The sequence below is a fragment of the Lissotriton vulgaris genome, chromosome 1_2, assembly GCF_964263255.1.
Source record: "Lissotriton vulgaris chromosome 1_2, aLisVul1.2, whole genome shotgun sequence".
Taxonomy (NCBI): Eukaryota; Metazoa; Chordata; class Amphibia; order Caudata; family Salamandridae; genus Lissotriton; species Lissotriton vulgaris.
In genome coordinates, this window is record NC_141686.1 from 310,749,096 (window position 1) to 310,764,814 (window position 15,719).

General features: G+C 42.7%; 1 protein-coding gene across 1 annotated transcript in view; it reads left to right on the top strand.

Moving 5' to 3' along the window:
- MRPL16 (mitochondrial ribosomal protein L16) overlaps positions 1-13,791 on the top strand; it is a 63,247-nt gene extending 49,456 nt beyond the window's left edge. The window contains exon 4 of the mRNA XM_086953325.1: positions 3,037-13,791. Coding sequence (XP_086809451.1) covers positions 3,037-3,522 — 486 coding nt within the window. The 3' untranslated portion in view covers positions 3,523-13,791. The remainder of the gene's footprint in view (positions 1-3,036) is intronic.
- Positions 13,792-15,719: the final 1,928 nt, after the last annotated feature.

Genomic DNA, 15,719 nt, shown 5'->3' on the forward strand with positions numbered 1-15,719 from the left:
AAAGACTGGGACTGCACCTGATGGACCTGCAAAGAGGACTCTGCCTGCTGTGCCCTCCCTTGGAAAAGAGGTGCCTACCCTTGAAAAAGAGGTCCACTGGAGCCCAGACAGAAAAAGTGACTGCAGGGGCTCATTGGCTAACCACCTGTACAGCACCAGGGGGACAAAAGCTGAACCCAGAAAAGTGCAGATGAATCGAAGTCTGTACTGCACCTGATGGACCCGTAAAGAGGATCATGCTTGCTGTGCCCACCCTTGGAAAAGAGCTCCATTGGAGCGAGGACGGAAGAAATGACTCCAAGGGCTTGTTGGCTTAACCCCCTGTTCAGCAACAGGGAAGCAAAAGGACGCCTGCGCTGTACGAGGGCACAGCTGCAGAGGAACGCAGTGGATGCCGATGTTACTGCTGGGAGACAGTCCTGACCTGCCTGACATCTCCCCAAGCTCATGGCTGGTATTGACGTGGACTCCGGTGGCCCAGAGTAAGAGGAACCTACAAGCAACTGCTGAAGACCGCTAGAATTGTGAGACCAGTTGGAACTGGAGGTGCAGTGGAGTTGAGTGTTCCCTGTGGTTGGCTCCAAACCCATTGTGGCTAGTCCAAGAGCGTTATAACTGACGTTTCAGCCCATCGATTACAAACTTCTTGCAAGGATTTATTGCATCTAAAGACCAAGTTAAAAGTAACTTTGCCTACATATGAAGAAGTCATATCTCTGGTTCCCCTCTATAGTTTTTTGTTGTTTTGGTATCTGTGGAAGCTAAAAATGCACTCTATTTTTACAAAGTGGTGTTGGACTGTTGTTGTGTCATGCTTCTTAGTTCCTGTTTTGGTGCTTTACGCTGCCTGACTGTGCTATGTCAGAGGTAATGTCTTTCTTAAAGAAACCTAACTGAACCTTATAAAGATTGTGTGTGACATTATTACTTGGTGAGATCTGACAACCACAGCGTTTACTGCAGAATGTATTGGGTGAAGAGGTTGGTTAAGAGAGTTAGTGTGTTGGGACTGGTCAAGATTCCACTGCCTGGTGGGTCTTGTCTGTTCAGGCACTTTGTGCAGTATTTGTCTGGGCCCCCGATGATCCTTCATGGTTTGATTAGAGATAATCCACTTGTTATGAGGTTATAATACTGGGAGATAAGGTCATAGTTCATGTGACCAGGTAGCGCAGCTGATCATTGGTTCAATTGAATTTGTCGGGTTGTGATTGAGGAGCAGGGAGGACGTATGGATGTCAGGTGAGGTGGCTAGGTAGGTACAGAGTCTGTAGTGTCCTGTCAGTGCCCTGAGTAGTGTTTACGGAGGTAGAAGGGCTCTGCTCTTGTATAGTAGTGTCCTGCATTGTGAAGTGCTAATTACTCATTCCCGTCCCGAAATGATCCAGATTAAGCTGGAGTAGGATTGTTTAACTAGTCAGTGAAGTCTTCATGGAGGGTGGATAGCAGGGGTTATGCCAAAAACATACACAATATGACCCAACTGTGATCGCCTATTAGTGAGCTGAACTGCAGCTTCATGAATGGGTTTCAATTCTTTTGCATTTGACTCGTGGGGTACATCTAGTAATGACTAGTGGAACTGCATCTTGAGTCAATGCTTTTGCATTTGCCTCGTGAGGGACACCTAGTAACGACGAGTTGAACTGCAGCTCTTTGTAGAATTATTTTGATATTGGATACTATAATATTCACTGCCCACTGCTAACCTCATCCCATAATGCTTTTCAGGGTCTGCGGTTGGGATTGTATTTTTGCCCATAATAACTGTGCTTGGGGTGGTCCTAAGAGGATGGGACCACCACTGAATCGTTCAGAATGATGTGCTCTTTGCGTTCAAGGCATCTGCTTGGTCCCCCCCCCTAGTTTGGGAGCAACCCCAAAATCATCGCCTCTCTCCTGGCCTGATATTTCAATTTCAAAGTTCACTTTTGAGAATTAGTTATGTTTTTTAACATGTAAAGTTGCTTTATCAAAGCATTTTTGGGTGCAGTTTAGAAGCTGACTTTTCTATGTGGAGGAGCAGATTTGGGGAAGCAGATTTTTTGCCTGACTAAGTGTTTTTCATGGAATACGTGGAGGAGCGGATTTTTTGCCTGACTACGTGTAGTTAACAAAAGAGCGGAGCGGAGTTCCTTGCCCAGGGTTAGACAGAGGCAATGAGACAATGAGGTGGGCAGTTGACCAGTCCTGGAGCACATAGTATAAAAGTGCTTTTTATTCTTCAAACATTAGACAGTTGACTTCGAAACTAGGTTTCTAGACATAACCTATTCTGTGTATTGACTAAGGATGTCTGTGTCTTTACTGATTGCTAAATGGATAGGGATTTTAGACTGAGGAGATTTTATACCCCCTTTTCTTGCAGTATCTTAAGTCCACCATATTCAGTCGCAATGAAAGCTCCAATCTTCCAGGAGGGCCAATAATTTATAATAACTTTAGAGAAAAAACTGAACTCACACTGAACACACCCCACCACCACAGGAAATATGGGATTGTGCTGAGCGTGAGCAAATTTACACCCCACCACAAGAAAGCAATAGTTTAATTTATTAAATTTATTAGAGTGCACAACCAGACAAGTCTCCTCAGGGCGTCCACACATTTATATTTGATTTACTAAATGCCAGTGCACCATTGCAGTGAGTCGCTGAGCAACACATCGTCCAATCCGTAATTGTCAGTGGCAAGCATGGAACAAAGGGTTGATCATAAATTTTTTGTAGTGAGGTGAATTGGCTTAGAAGAGGCAAGAAAACGGAGCCAATAACATCCACATGAAGGATGGCTATAACTTGGACATTATTAATACTCATTTGAGCACCTAAATCATTCAACAGTGTCTATGAGCTGCACAGGGCTTGGAGTTGTAGACCTCTAACCTCTAGTTGTGTGTTAGGGGGTGGACTTCTCACCTACACTAATAACAAACAAAATATCCTCCTTAACTTATTTTTGGCAGTAATTATTTCTAGCAGATTTGTGTTGTTTTTTTTTTACTTCCTATAACATTTGTGCTTTCTTTCTCCATAGGCACTTGGTGGTGGGTACCTCCGCTGGGGTCATTTTGAGATGATGCGACTTACGATCAACCGCTCCATGGATTCGAAGACCATGTATGCCATCTGGCGTGTGAACGCTCCATACAAACCTGTGACCCGGAAAGGGCTTGGACAGCGTATGGGTGGTGGCAAGGGAGCAGTGGACCATTATGTGACTCCAGTCAAATGTGGCCAGCTGGTAGTTGAGGTGGGAGGCTACTGTGAATTTGGTGAGGTGGAGTCCTTCTTGACAATAGTGGCTAAAAAGTTGCCCTTTCTTGCAAGGGCCGTCAGCCGCCAGACACTGGCAGAGATGCAGGAGGAAGAGCAGCGGCGTGAAGAGGACAACCAGAACCCCTGGACCTTCGAGCGCATTGCCCGCGCTAACATGATGGGATGCAGGAAGGTGCTGAGTCCCTATGACCTGCAGTACAAAGGCAGATATCGCGGAAAGTTCAAACTGCCCGATCGAGCATAGTGTCGCACTGCATTCTTTGCAACATAAGTTGTACTCTCATGCTCCCTCTTGGCTTGTTGAGATTATAATGCAAACTTCTCTTGTGGCCTGAGGCGGACGCTGAATCATAGAGTGTGGGAACTCAACCCAACAATACAGCATCCCCAAAATAAATGGGAGTAGTTCCATCTTGCTGTTAGTTGATTGACCCCGAGGGGGATTCGTAGTAATACCCTATTTGTATTCAAAACTCAAAAATACAAATCAGATGCAAAAACTAAGCCCTGGTGTGTTTTCTGATCGATGTTTGATGAATGACGCACACTTGCAGACTGATCTTTATTGATGGTGTAAAGGTGAAACGTGCATGCATCTATGAGGGCGTTTATGTACTAGAGACAGCTGTCCCAAAGACAAAAATAATTAAGTTTGATGTGCTGGATTAAGAGTGGAAATTCGGGACTGGCCTTTTATTCAATTGGGCATTTTACCTGGTGAGCTAGAGCGGTTAGAGGCCACATTTGAAAGCCATACTGACTGCGGGTGCCTCAGTCACTTTCCTCCACTCTTGGAGATGAACTATAGCAGGAGCATAGGGGGCTTCGAAGAGAGAAGGGGAGCGAGGGAGGTGGAGAGAAAGACATGAGACAGGGGGATAGAGAGAATTGACTGATGGAAAGAAGGAAATAAAGCCAGGGTGCAAAGTAAGCAGGGCTGGTATGAGCATTTTTTTCCAGATATACTTTTAGTCCACCAGTCTGGCCATGAAAAGTGGGGACATCGTAAAATGGCTGAAACTTTACCAGATGGCAGGTGATATAAATGGTCCTTGTGCTTGCACTATCTGTGGCATCGGGTAGAGTTGAGTTTATGAGCGTTTGATCCTGCACATTTCTGAGCCCCAACATGAATTAGAGTGCAGTTATGGATTGTAGCTTTGGTATAGCACCCCATATTGCTGATGCCCTGAAGCTTCTCTAATTGGACGGGTAAGAGTCTACTCTATTTCTTGTGCATGATTGGTGGAGTGCAGGCACAAAAATAGCCGATGTGTGGCTAGCGTTGTAGATTTCCAAGAGATTCAGAAAGATTCTGTGGAGTGAAATTGTCCCTGTGCTCAATCATGGAGTGAAGCGAAGAGTTCTGAGGGATGCTGATTTGCATGATCTTTCCAACAGAAGAAACTGGTTAAATTGTTGTGTGTTGTTGGTGAAGTGTGAATTTTTAAAGCGGTCTGTATTGTTGAATTTCTTACTCTTTCCAATTAGATGTGATGCCGCGTGTGCGTCAGGGACAATAGATCTGCAGCATCCACCCTTCTTTCTTGATGTCAAGACACTGGATGCATTGTTAGCCTTTGAGACTGGTTACATGGCACTAGTATGGTGAGGCTTAACGATGAAGCATAACTCTGTTCCAAGTCTGCAGGCAATGCTGGCTCACCCAGCACAGAGCAGCTGTTGTGCTTCCACCTTAGGAGGTGGACACTTCTTTCCTGTTGGGTGAAGAAGGCGTCATATTTTCTTCGATTCAGGGAGCTCCTACAGTGTTCTAGCATTCCACAGAAGACTGATGATTTGAAACTTTGTGGATCAGATCTCGGAATCCATATCAGCTCTTTTTCTTAGTAATTCTACACAGTTTACGTGTTTCCTAACCTAGTTGCAGCTAGGGCTTCCTTTCCCAAGTGTAAAGTGAGTGACTGAATGTATTCATGTTTTCCATTTTATACACATGAACCTCGTTTGGAGCATTAAGCCACTGCTCTGGACAAATGGACTATCTCAGGAGAAGAGGGAGAACATTTTTAGTTTCTTTGAATTACTGAGTGGCAGAATTCCTGTCACTGTGCCAGTGGCCAGAAAATCTTGAGAAATCCATTTGGATGTCACCGATGGGCCCTGCCTTCATGTTGCCTATACTACAGATGCTGCTTGTAAAGTTTGGATGGCTGAGGAGATAGGCATGCAAGGCCCCAAACAATCATCAAAATGTTACCAGACCTGCAGGTCTAGTGACTTAAATTATCTACTTGGCCTGACTGTATTGCTCTTTACCCATAAACTGGTTTCAAATTATGTGATCCTGGGCAAATATTTTAATTCACTGAGCCGCCATTCTCACATATGAGAACACCTTCAAATACATGAGTTCAGCACGTCTGCTGTACAGAAAACGCTTTTGTTTGATTTAATAGACTAAACCTTTGCTCCTTATGTAATACAAATATAGCCACATATAGGATACACATGACCCCTGACTTGCCTCTTAGTTTATTAACAGCATTGCCATCTTGCCTTGGGCAGGAATGTTTCTCATGTTTAAAAACTATCACTTTTATTAAGTGCTTAACTGAAGCATGTAGTGGTAACACACTGTCATTTAAAATCAGCACATTTTCCATTGAAATAGCCACAGAATTTCCTCCTGAAGTGGTTTTATTGAGAAAACTATATAATGTACAAATAATATTTTGGAAAAGGGTTTCTGCAAATATTTGTAATTTGCACGTCACCAAGTAAAGTGTTCTGATTTTTGTTGCTCCTATTTAAAAATGTGTTTGTATCACACTTCTGAATTACAAAAAAAGTGCTTTTGTAATTCCCGATATATTGTGAAGTATTTGTACTATTAATTTGCAAGATATAAAATATTGTGTTAGAAAAAAAAACTGACATCCCGCAGCCTTTTGTTTCGCCATGAATTTCAGACCGCTCACTTGACAAAATCCTCTAGCTGTAATAAGGGAAAGAAAAGTAAACCTCTTTTTCCAGGATAAGATAAGCAACAATTAGTAAAAAGAGAAACTTTACATTTGACCTCTGTCATTGAACAGTCAGCAAATGCTTCAAGATAAAAACAAGATTTAAAGACACCTTTATCGCTCATTAACTTTCTAAATAAACAGAACAGCTGTTCTTTTCTAGCTCAAGTTAACTTGGCAGATTGGGCCGGTAGGTCTTAAAAATAGCTCGACCTGATAAAATCTGACTCGTTGTAGCGAGTGGGCGAGTACATTTTTTGAGGCCTGAATGCTCCAGATGCTCTTCCATAGAGTTAGCTTGTACTCCTAGGTTGAAATGGTAGAACGTTCTTTGTATTTTTTATTTTTTATATCTTGTATTTTTAGGTCTATAGTTTCAAGATGTTGATGATGACACGAGCATGATTGACTGCAGCGTGATTGAAGTGAAACGTACTTCTAAACCTTTTTAAAATAATCCTGTTGTGATTGATTGTGAATTGCACGGATGAAAGTAACTCTGGAGAGTTAACTACTTTTTAATGTAATGCTTCCTGTGGGGTTGATTTTAATAATTTCACTGAAGCAATCAGTTCTATTGCCACACTTTAATTTTCACTCCCCTTCATGTCTTGTGAATTTTATCGCTGCACTCTGTCGCCCCTGCAACCCCCGTCCACCGCAAGCGCTAGGCTTGTTTGTTGTGGAGGGTGCAGGGCGGTACCTTCTTCCGGGTTCCCTCCCGGTGCTGGCACTGATTGGGCGAGTGTTGTGGAGGCAGAGCTGAATGCTAGCCCGTCCTCTACATAAACCTGATGCCCCCTAATACGCGCAGCGGAGACACGTAGCGTCCGCGCCGTCCACGCGCCGAAGACACGCCAAAGACTAGCCTTTCTGTGCCCGTCCGGGCCAGGATGGGGCATGGGGCAGAAGGCTATGCTCAACCTACTCACAAAAGGCTGGTAAGATCCCCATGTCAGCTTAAAGCGTTACGCCCGACTACTAACTCTAGGTGTAAAACGCTTGAACTCCACCAGACAGGAGTTACTTCCTGCCTAAACTGCAACCTTACCCTTACCATTTGCCAACCTCATCCTGACTCCAGGAGGAGGCATAGGAAACGCAAAGAGCCCAGAAATGTCAAGGCACAAGAATACTTGTTCTACAGCACCAACTGCCGCTCATTACCGAAACACAAATTAGACATCTTTAATCTCCTACTGGAAGACAAACCAAGCGCCCTCTTCCTGACAGAAACGTGGCTACACGAGAGTGCTGGCCTGGACGTTGCTACTGCCCTCCCCGCCAACTATGCAATCACTAGGATAGATAGAACTAACCAACTAGGAGGTGGAATTGCAATCATCTTCAACAGAGAACTGAAATGTACTTTAGACCCAGTCGGCATCCCTGACTGCGAAGCCGGCTTTTTAAAAATATCTTTGAACCCGAACTTTACAATGTCCGGCTTATTGATATACCGGCCCCCCGGCAACTCATCCCAATGGGCGTCAAACCTAGCCAATCACATCACTCCGTATTACATAGCCTCCAAAAACTTCTCACTTATCGGAGACCTCAACTTGCAGCTTGACGACCCATCCACCCCCTCTTGCTCTAACTTGCTAGATGATCTGACGGCTCTTAACCTGACCTTACTCAACTCTGGACCCACCCACAAAGCGGGCCATTTGCTCAACCCCATCATTACTAATATCAATGACTTAAAATGGCATGACACCACCCCCATTTGTTGGTCCGACCACCACTTAATAAAATTCAGCCACAAACTCCCACCTGTCACCACCACACAACCAGTTTTTCCAGCTACTTCCAGGAAAAACTGGAAATTTCTTGACATGGCAAAACTAAATACAGCACTCCATGAAAACCCACCTAGAAAAGGTCACAACATGGAAAACGTAGCAGTAGCTACTCAACAATGGCTTAGTGACGCCGCTGACTACTGCTTACCCACCCCTCATACCAAAGGAAACAGACACCGTCACCCTGCCCCATGGTTTAACGACCTTCTGAAAATTGAAAAATCGAAATGCAAAGCACTTGAGCGTCAATGGCCTAAGGACTACGCTCCTGACATAAAAAAGACTTACCATAAAGCCAGGAATTTATACCACACTGCTTGCGCCAAAGCGCGGGCCTTGTTTGTTTCTAACACCATCATGGAAGCTACTAATAAGCCTAAAACTCTGTTTAACAAGGTCAAAGAACTTGCGGGTGCACAAACCACAGCCACGGCTCCCCCACTTAATACACAACAATGCCAAGATCTAGCCTGTTTCTTTACGGACAAATTCGAGAAAATCACCAGGGACATTAAAAGTAACAATAATGACCCATCCCCTTTGGCTGACACGGACTATGCCCCCTCCATTGAGAATACCTTGGAATTCTGGCCATCCATCACGGTTAACATGCTGAAGACCATCTTTAAGACCATTAAATCCGGCTCCCCCCGGGACCCGATTCCCATCAAAGTACTCAAACAGTTGGACGATCGCTCCCTGGAAATCATCGTTGATATGCTAAACTCCTTGCTAGAACTTTCCACAGTCCCGGCCCTCTGGAAACACGCCATGATAACTCCATTGCTAAAAAAGCCCACAGCAAATCCGGAAATCCCAGCAAACTACAGACCCATATCTCTGCTCCCTGCCTTCTCCAAATGCTTAGAGAGACACGTCCACTCGGTCTTATCCACCTTTGCTGAAAACAATTCGCTCCTGCATCCTTCGCAATCGGATTTCCGTGCTGGTTTCTCGACAGAAACTACTCTTCTAGGAGTCACGGAACACATCCGGAAACTACTTGATAATGGTCAAACGGTCGCGCTCGTGCTTCTAAACCTGAGAGCGGCCTTTGACACCATATCCCACGAAACACTCATTAAGGCGTTAAACAGAAACGGCGTCCGTGGGAAAGCACTCGAATGGATCCGGTCCTTCCTGGCTCAACGAACATTCCAAATAACATCCTCTTCGGCCTGCTGTGACTCTTTTAAAGCCCCTCACGGAGTTCCTCAGGGATCTATCTTGAGCCCCCTGTTTTTTAACCTCTACCTCAGACCCCTGGCCGACCTAGCGGAAAGTTCTGGATTCACCCTCATGACCTACGCCGACGATTCCCAAATTATTTTCTCCCTATCTGAATCCAGTCCCTCATCCCCGTCTCACCTCAAATTAGGGCTTCAAAACATCTTCAATTGGATGACAAGAAATCAATTAAAGCTAAACGGAGACAAAACGGAGATTCTTCTTCTAGGGAAACAACGAGATCTTTGGAACCCCTCACACTGGCCCAACCAGATGGGAAATTTCCCCACCCCAGTTACCCAAGTACGTAATCTAAGAGTCATCATGGATAGCTCCCTCTCCATGAAACAACAGGCCAGCAAAGTTGTCGGCCTATGCCTTACCATCATCAAATGGCTGAGGAAAATCCTTTGGATGCTGCCCTCCTCAGCTCAAAAAACCGTAGTCAATGCCCTCATAACATCACGGCTTGACTACGGTAACATTCTGTACCTTGGTTCCAACAAAGCGGTAGTTAGTCGGCTGCAGCTAGTCCAAAACTCAGCTGTTAGACTACTGTGCAGAGTCCCCAAAAATTCCGGAGTCTCGAGCTACCGTCGTGAGCTCCACTGGCTCAGGGTAGAAAACAGAATCAGATTCAAAGCCCTGAACTATATGTTCAGAATCAAAGCAGGCATTGCACCTAAATACCTTTTAGCTCTTGCCCATCCTTACACTCCCAAGCGAAACCTTCGGTCGCAATCAGCAGCCAACTTCTGCGTACCAAGGTTCAAACTTGCAAGAATGGGAGGCAGATCTTTTGCCCACCTAGGACCATCCCTCTGGAATGCACTTCCTCTATACATTCGAAATGAGGAAAACCATGCTAGGTTCAGAAGGAACGTCAAGACTTGGCTATTCGAACAATAACTTGAATAACCGGAAATCCCCTGCTACCTTTATGCTGTGTCTCGGCGCCGGGAAACCCTTTTTGGGTAGCTGTCGCGCCTTACAAGTTTAAAAAATAAAATAATAATAAATAATAATATTTAGTTTCATCTTTCATTTATAAGGAAAGATATATGTAGTAATCTCCCATTGCTGTATGTCTCTTATGTTAACTTGCCCCTAGCTGCTCAGCTTGTGTGAATGTTCTGAGTGGAATGTTGGTGTGTGGGCTGTGTGAGGAATGCTTGGATGACTGGAGCAGAGTGACAGTTGAATGGATGGGGCTGAGCAGCTAGCAGGCTTCTCCCAGTGGGACTGTTAATGGATACTTAGGACTTCTTACAGAGACCTTCTTACCTGCTTTCTCTACTCTTCAATAAAGCTACGTCGACTTTACCATACCTGTGTTGTCCAGATTAAGATGATGGGGTTATTATAGGTGATCCCGATTTATGTGTTGATCCTTATGTAGAAATCCAAGTAGGAGATCGTGTGCTTAATCATCTAGTTGACTCTGGACCACGCATCTCAATGATTTACTCTAGAACTCTATCATACAACATGGCCAAATAGAATTCTTCTTCCTCCAGACCGGAAAGCTGTCTCTTATGAGGGACGTGAGATCAATCTTTCTGGGTACATAGAAGAGATTATGGAATTTAAGGGAAGGAAAATCTTTGGAAAGATTTAAGTGCGCATAAAGGGCTAAACATTTTAGGCCGGTTTTACCAAAAGCCAAGTACTTGCTATAAGCGACAGTCCTGATCTGGAAAGCTTAATCAATGATTATCCACGTGTGTTCTCTGGTGAATTGGGGAAAATTAAGAGATTTCCAACACAAGATTATTGTAAAAGATGGTGCTTGTCCTGTGAAACGTATGCCGTTTGGGCTCGCCTCATCAGCATCCGTTTTCCAACATCTCATGTCTAATATGTTGAAGGGAATTGATGGACTTTCCGTGTTTCAGGACGATGTTCTTATTTTTGCTCCTGATAGACTTTCACACAATGTCATATTAAAAGAAGTATTATCAAGATTTCAAACAAATGGGGTTGTTTTGCGCAGAGACAAGTGTGTATTTGCAACAAGTGAAGTTGACTTTTTAGGCCATTTAGTTAACCAAAAGGGTATTCTTCCTAAGAGCAGCCTTGTTGATTCCATTATCAAAGCAAAAGCTCCTTCTGACAAAAGCTCCCTCAAATCTTTCCTTGGGTTATGTGAGTTTTACTTGAGATTTATTCAAAATTTTGCTTGTAGACTAAGACCACTATCACGCATGCTGATGAAGGGTGTTGAATTTAAGTGGAACAAAGAATGTCAGGATGTTTTTGACTGGGTGAAACAACAACTTAGTTCTCCAATGATTTTAAAGCATTATGACCCCTCTCTCATGTGCACCCTTACAGTAGACGTAAGCAATGTTGGACTGGGTACAGTTCTTTCTCAAAGAAAAGGAGAGTTCAATACCATTGGGTTTGACTCTAGAGTATTATCACCGTCTGAGAAGTACTCCGTTATTGAGAAGGAATTATTAGCTTGTTGGTGGGCTATCATGAAGTTTAGGAATTTTCTTTGGGTGAGGAAGTTCTGTCTCAAGACGGATCATAAACCTTTGATCTTCATCCTCAGTGGGAAGAAAGTGAGAAGTTTCACACCCAGAATTGCACGTTTATCATCAAAATTGTTGCAGTTTGATTTTTCTGTGGAATATATTCCAGAAAGCAGGAATGGGTGTGCAGATTTCTTATTGCGTTCTTCTGACACTGTTGAGGACAAATCAAACATGGAAGAGGGAGATAAAGAAGAGTTTTTGATAGCTGCTGTACACCTTCCTCAGTTATGTGCTGTGTCTGAGAATGAATGGCGTCAGACTCTTCTTAATGATGTGTCATTAGGGATGGTCATAAAATTCATCAAGGAAGGTTGGCCTAAAGAAAGAAGTCTGAGTTTTGAGTTTAAGACATATCTTCAAGTGGCAGATGGGCTTACAATTGAAAGTGGATTGGTGTTGAGAGGTGACAGGCTTGTCCCTCCTCTTGCTTTAAGAGGAAGATTGGTAAAATGTGCACATGAAGGACACTTAGGTGCTACATTAACCAAAAAAAGAGTGCGGCTTGAATTTTGGTGGCCTTCAATGGACAGAGAAATTGATGATTTTGTCAAGTCCTGTGTAATTTGCTCGAGTTGTGATAAAATTATTAAGTTGCGCACTCCACCTTTGTCACCTATAGAATTGCCTTTGCCACCTTGGATTAAATCCGGGTTAGACATTGTCCAAGTTTGCTTTGGTCCTCATGGATTATTATTCAAAATGGCCAGGAGTCAAGTTTGTGAGAGAAGTGTGTGCAAGAACGGTGGTTGAATTCCTCAGTGATGTGTTTTTGAAGGAGGGGTTCCCAGAATTCTTAGTGACTGATAATGGAACACAATTTGTTGCTGCTGAAGTTGAGGATTATCTATCTAAGTGTGGTATAACGCATCTCAGAAGTTCATTGTACAACCCACAAACCAACGGCTTGGTAGAATGTAGGAACAGGGTTTTGGGAGAGTGCATACAATGGGCTCTGTCGAACAAATGTGTGGTAAGCAGTTCATTGAGGAGTATGCTTTGGTTCTATCGAACTACTCCCCACTCTACTACAGGCATTTCACCTTTTGAACTATTACGTGGTTGTAGAGCTTCCACCTTGTCTTGTCCCAGTGGATGAGTAAGTGGATCAAAGGGAAACAATGGAATGATGAGGATGTCGGGGATCAAGTAGAACGTGCACAGAGTAAACAAAAAGTGTATTTTGATTCTAAGAAGAGTGTTTAAGTGGTGGACATAAATCCTGGTGATTATGTTTCCATCAAGAAACCCACACATGTGAAGAAGGGATCTTCAAAATTTAGCCTACCGATCAAAGTCAGTGATATTAGAGGGAACTCTGTCAAACTCATCAATGGGCATTGGTGGAACAAGAGCCGCTTAGTGAAAAGTTATCGGTCTGATAATTTACTTAACAGAAATACAAGTAAATGTGATGAAGATTGTACGGGACAACTTGTCCTGAGGCGTCAGACTAATAGTTCACTTAACAGAAACATGTGTAAAAGTGATGGAGATTGTACGGGACAACTTGTTCTGAGGCGTATTGTTTGTGAATCCAAAATTCCTCATAGGTCTAGAGTCTAAAGCTCTAGTTTAGCCTATTTGAGCAATAATCTTTGTTTAGCAGTGTTGGTTTTAGGACTGTATTTTTTTCCTCTGTGATTATTATTCTTTTCTTTACCTTTCTTTTCTCAGCTCTTTCCTTATCTTTATTTTCCTTTCCTTTTCATTATTACTTACATTTCCTTTTGTCTTTTATTTTCTAAAGGGAAAACCTATGTAGTATCCTATGTTGCACTTACCTCGGCTTGTTGCAAGGCTGCATGATTAGAACCCTGTACTGGGGGGTGTTCTATGGAGAAGCTCTGTCTTGTTCTAAAATTTTAATGATGACAGTTGCTCCTGAATGTGACATGAAGTTGTGACTCTGCTTGGCAGTCCAGTTAAAGGCTGATTAAATCAAGAACTTCCCTGATGTCTGTCTTCTTTACAACAAACTTTTATTCAATAAGACAACGGTGACTACCTTAATTTTTTTAATTTTTTATGTTTATTTGAACAATCTTGTAATATATATTTACATGTGTTGACAGACATATAGTGGGTATTATAAAATAATTAGAACCTCTAATAATAATTCATGTCAGGGTAAATAACAATTTAACCTGACACTCAAGTTTTGGTGTGCCTGCCAGAATGGATTTATCATCTGTGGTAGCCCCCACCAACATTTTTACAAAACCCAGGAGAACCTATAATGACTTGGGAGGATTGGATCGAGTCTTTTGAGACCTATCTAGAGGCAATAGGCGGTGAAGATTTTGTATCATCCCGCAAAGTATCATTGTTAAAGCACAACTTGGGGATTGAGGGTAGAAAAGTGTTAAAAAACATTACCTGTCCGTGTTAGGGTATATTCCACTAACCAAGCAGATGAAGAATCTAATGAAGGTGAGGAAACAGGAACTAGCAATTTTGATGAGTATTTAGAGATCGTAAAAGCTCTAGAAGAGAATTTGGGTAAAAAAAAAATCAACATTGTTGTTGAAAGAGACAAGTTTTTCTCTAGAGCACAACAGTCTGGAGAATCAGTTGAGCAGTATATTTCGGTACTTAGAACATTTGCATCAACATGCAAATTTAAAGATCTAACAGAAGAAATTATAAGAGACCAATTTATTAATAGAACGAATAATATCAAAATACAGGAAAAACTCTTAGACTTAAAAGATCCCTCTTTAAAAAAATCCATAGAGGTAGCAAGACGCCTGAAAAACACATCTAAGTACTTTAAGGAACTCAATTCAAATCAAGTTCAAGATAAGGGGGATCAGACCAAAGTGTGTGCTATTGAAAAGAAAAAGGATAGCAAGCAGGCAAGCGACAAGTTTGTTAAAAGTGCGCCTCAAATTAATAAGAACTCCCAACCTAAATATAATCACACATGTTATAGATGTGGCAGCACCAGGCTTATAGCTGATTCCGATAAGTGCATAGCAGTCAAGGAGAAATGTTACAAGTGTAAACGAATTGGGCACTTTGCTCGTATGTGCAAAATCAGTACATCCAACAAGTGGAGGCGTACTGTACATGCCATACAAGAGGACAGTGAAAAGGAGTTCTCTGATGAAAGAGAAACAGTAGAAGTGTGTGTGATCTATGATAATGAAATTTGTGACGGACACAACCCTCCTAAGTGTATGCTGGGCATCAATGGTACTAAAATCCTAGTGTGGGTGGATTTGTGCTCTCCATATACGATCATAGACAAGGATGCATGGATAAAAATTGGTAAATGCAAGTTGAACTCCCCGGACATTGAACCTGTGGGTTATTGTAGGGTCATGTTACCTTTGATAGGTTTTTTAATTGTAAACTATCTCACAAGAATATGGAAACAACTGGCAAAGTGTATGTAGTAAAGAAGGGAAGAACCTTGATAGGGTGGTGCGAACAAAAAATGTTAGGGATCAAATTGGATCCGAACCATCCTGATCAAGTGCTAGTAACAGAGAATTCGGAGAAGAACAAGTGGAGTTTGAAATATCCTAAGTTATTTAGAAGTGAACTAGGGTGCTTAACCAAATTTGAGCATCGCATTGTCCTTAACCCAAATTACATTCCATGTACACAAGACCAGGAATGCCCCGTTTGCACTGAGAGAAAAATTAAAGAAGGAACTGCAGAGGTTGTGCGAGGCACAAGTGATTGAACCAATCAAATCATCAGAGTGGCTTAGTCCCATAGTTTTAGCACGCAAATCGGATGGAAATTTGCACATGTGTATCGACTTAAGCGACCTCAATCGCAACATCTTAGTCGATCGCTATCCACTGCCACATATTAATGAGATGGTGTCCTCAGTTACCAATGCAGCGTATTTTTCTTTAATTGACCTCTCAA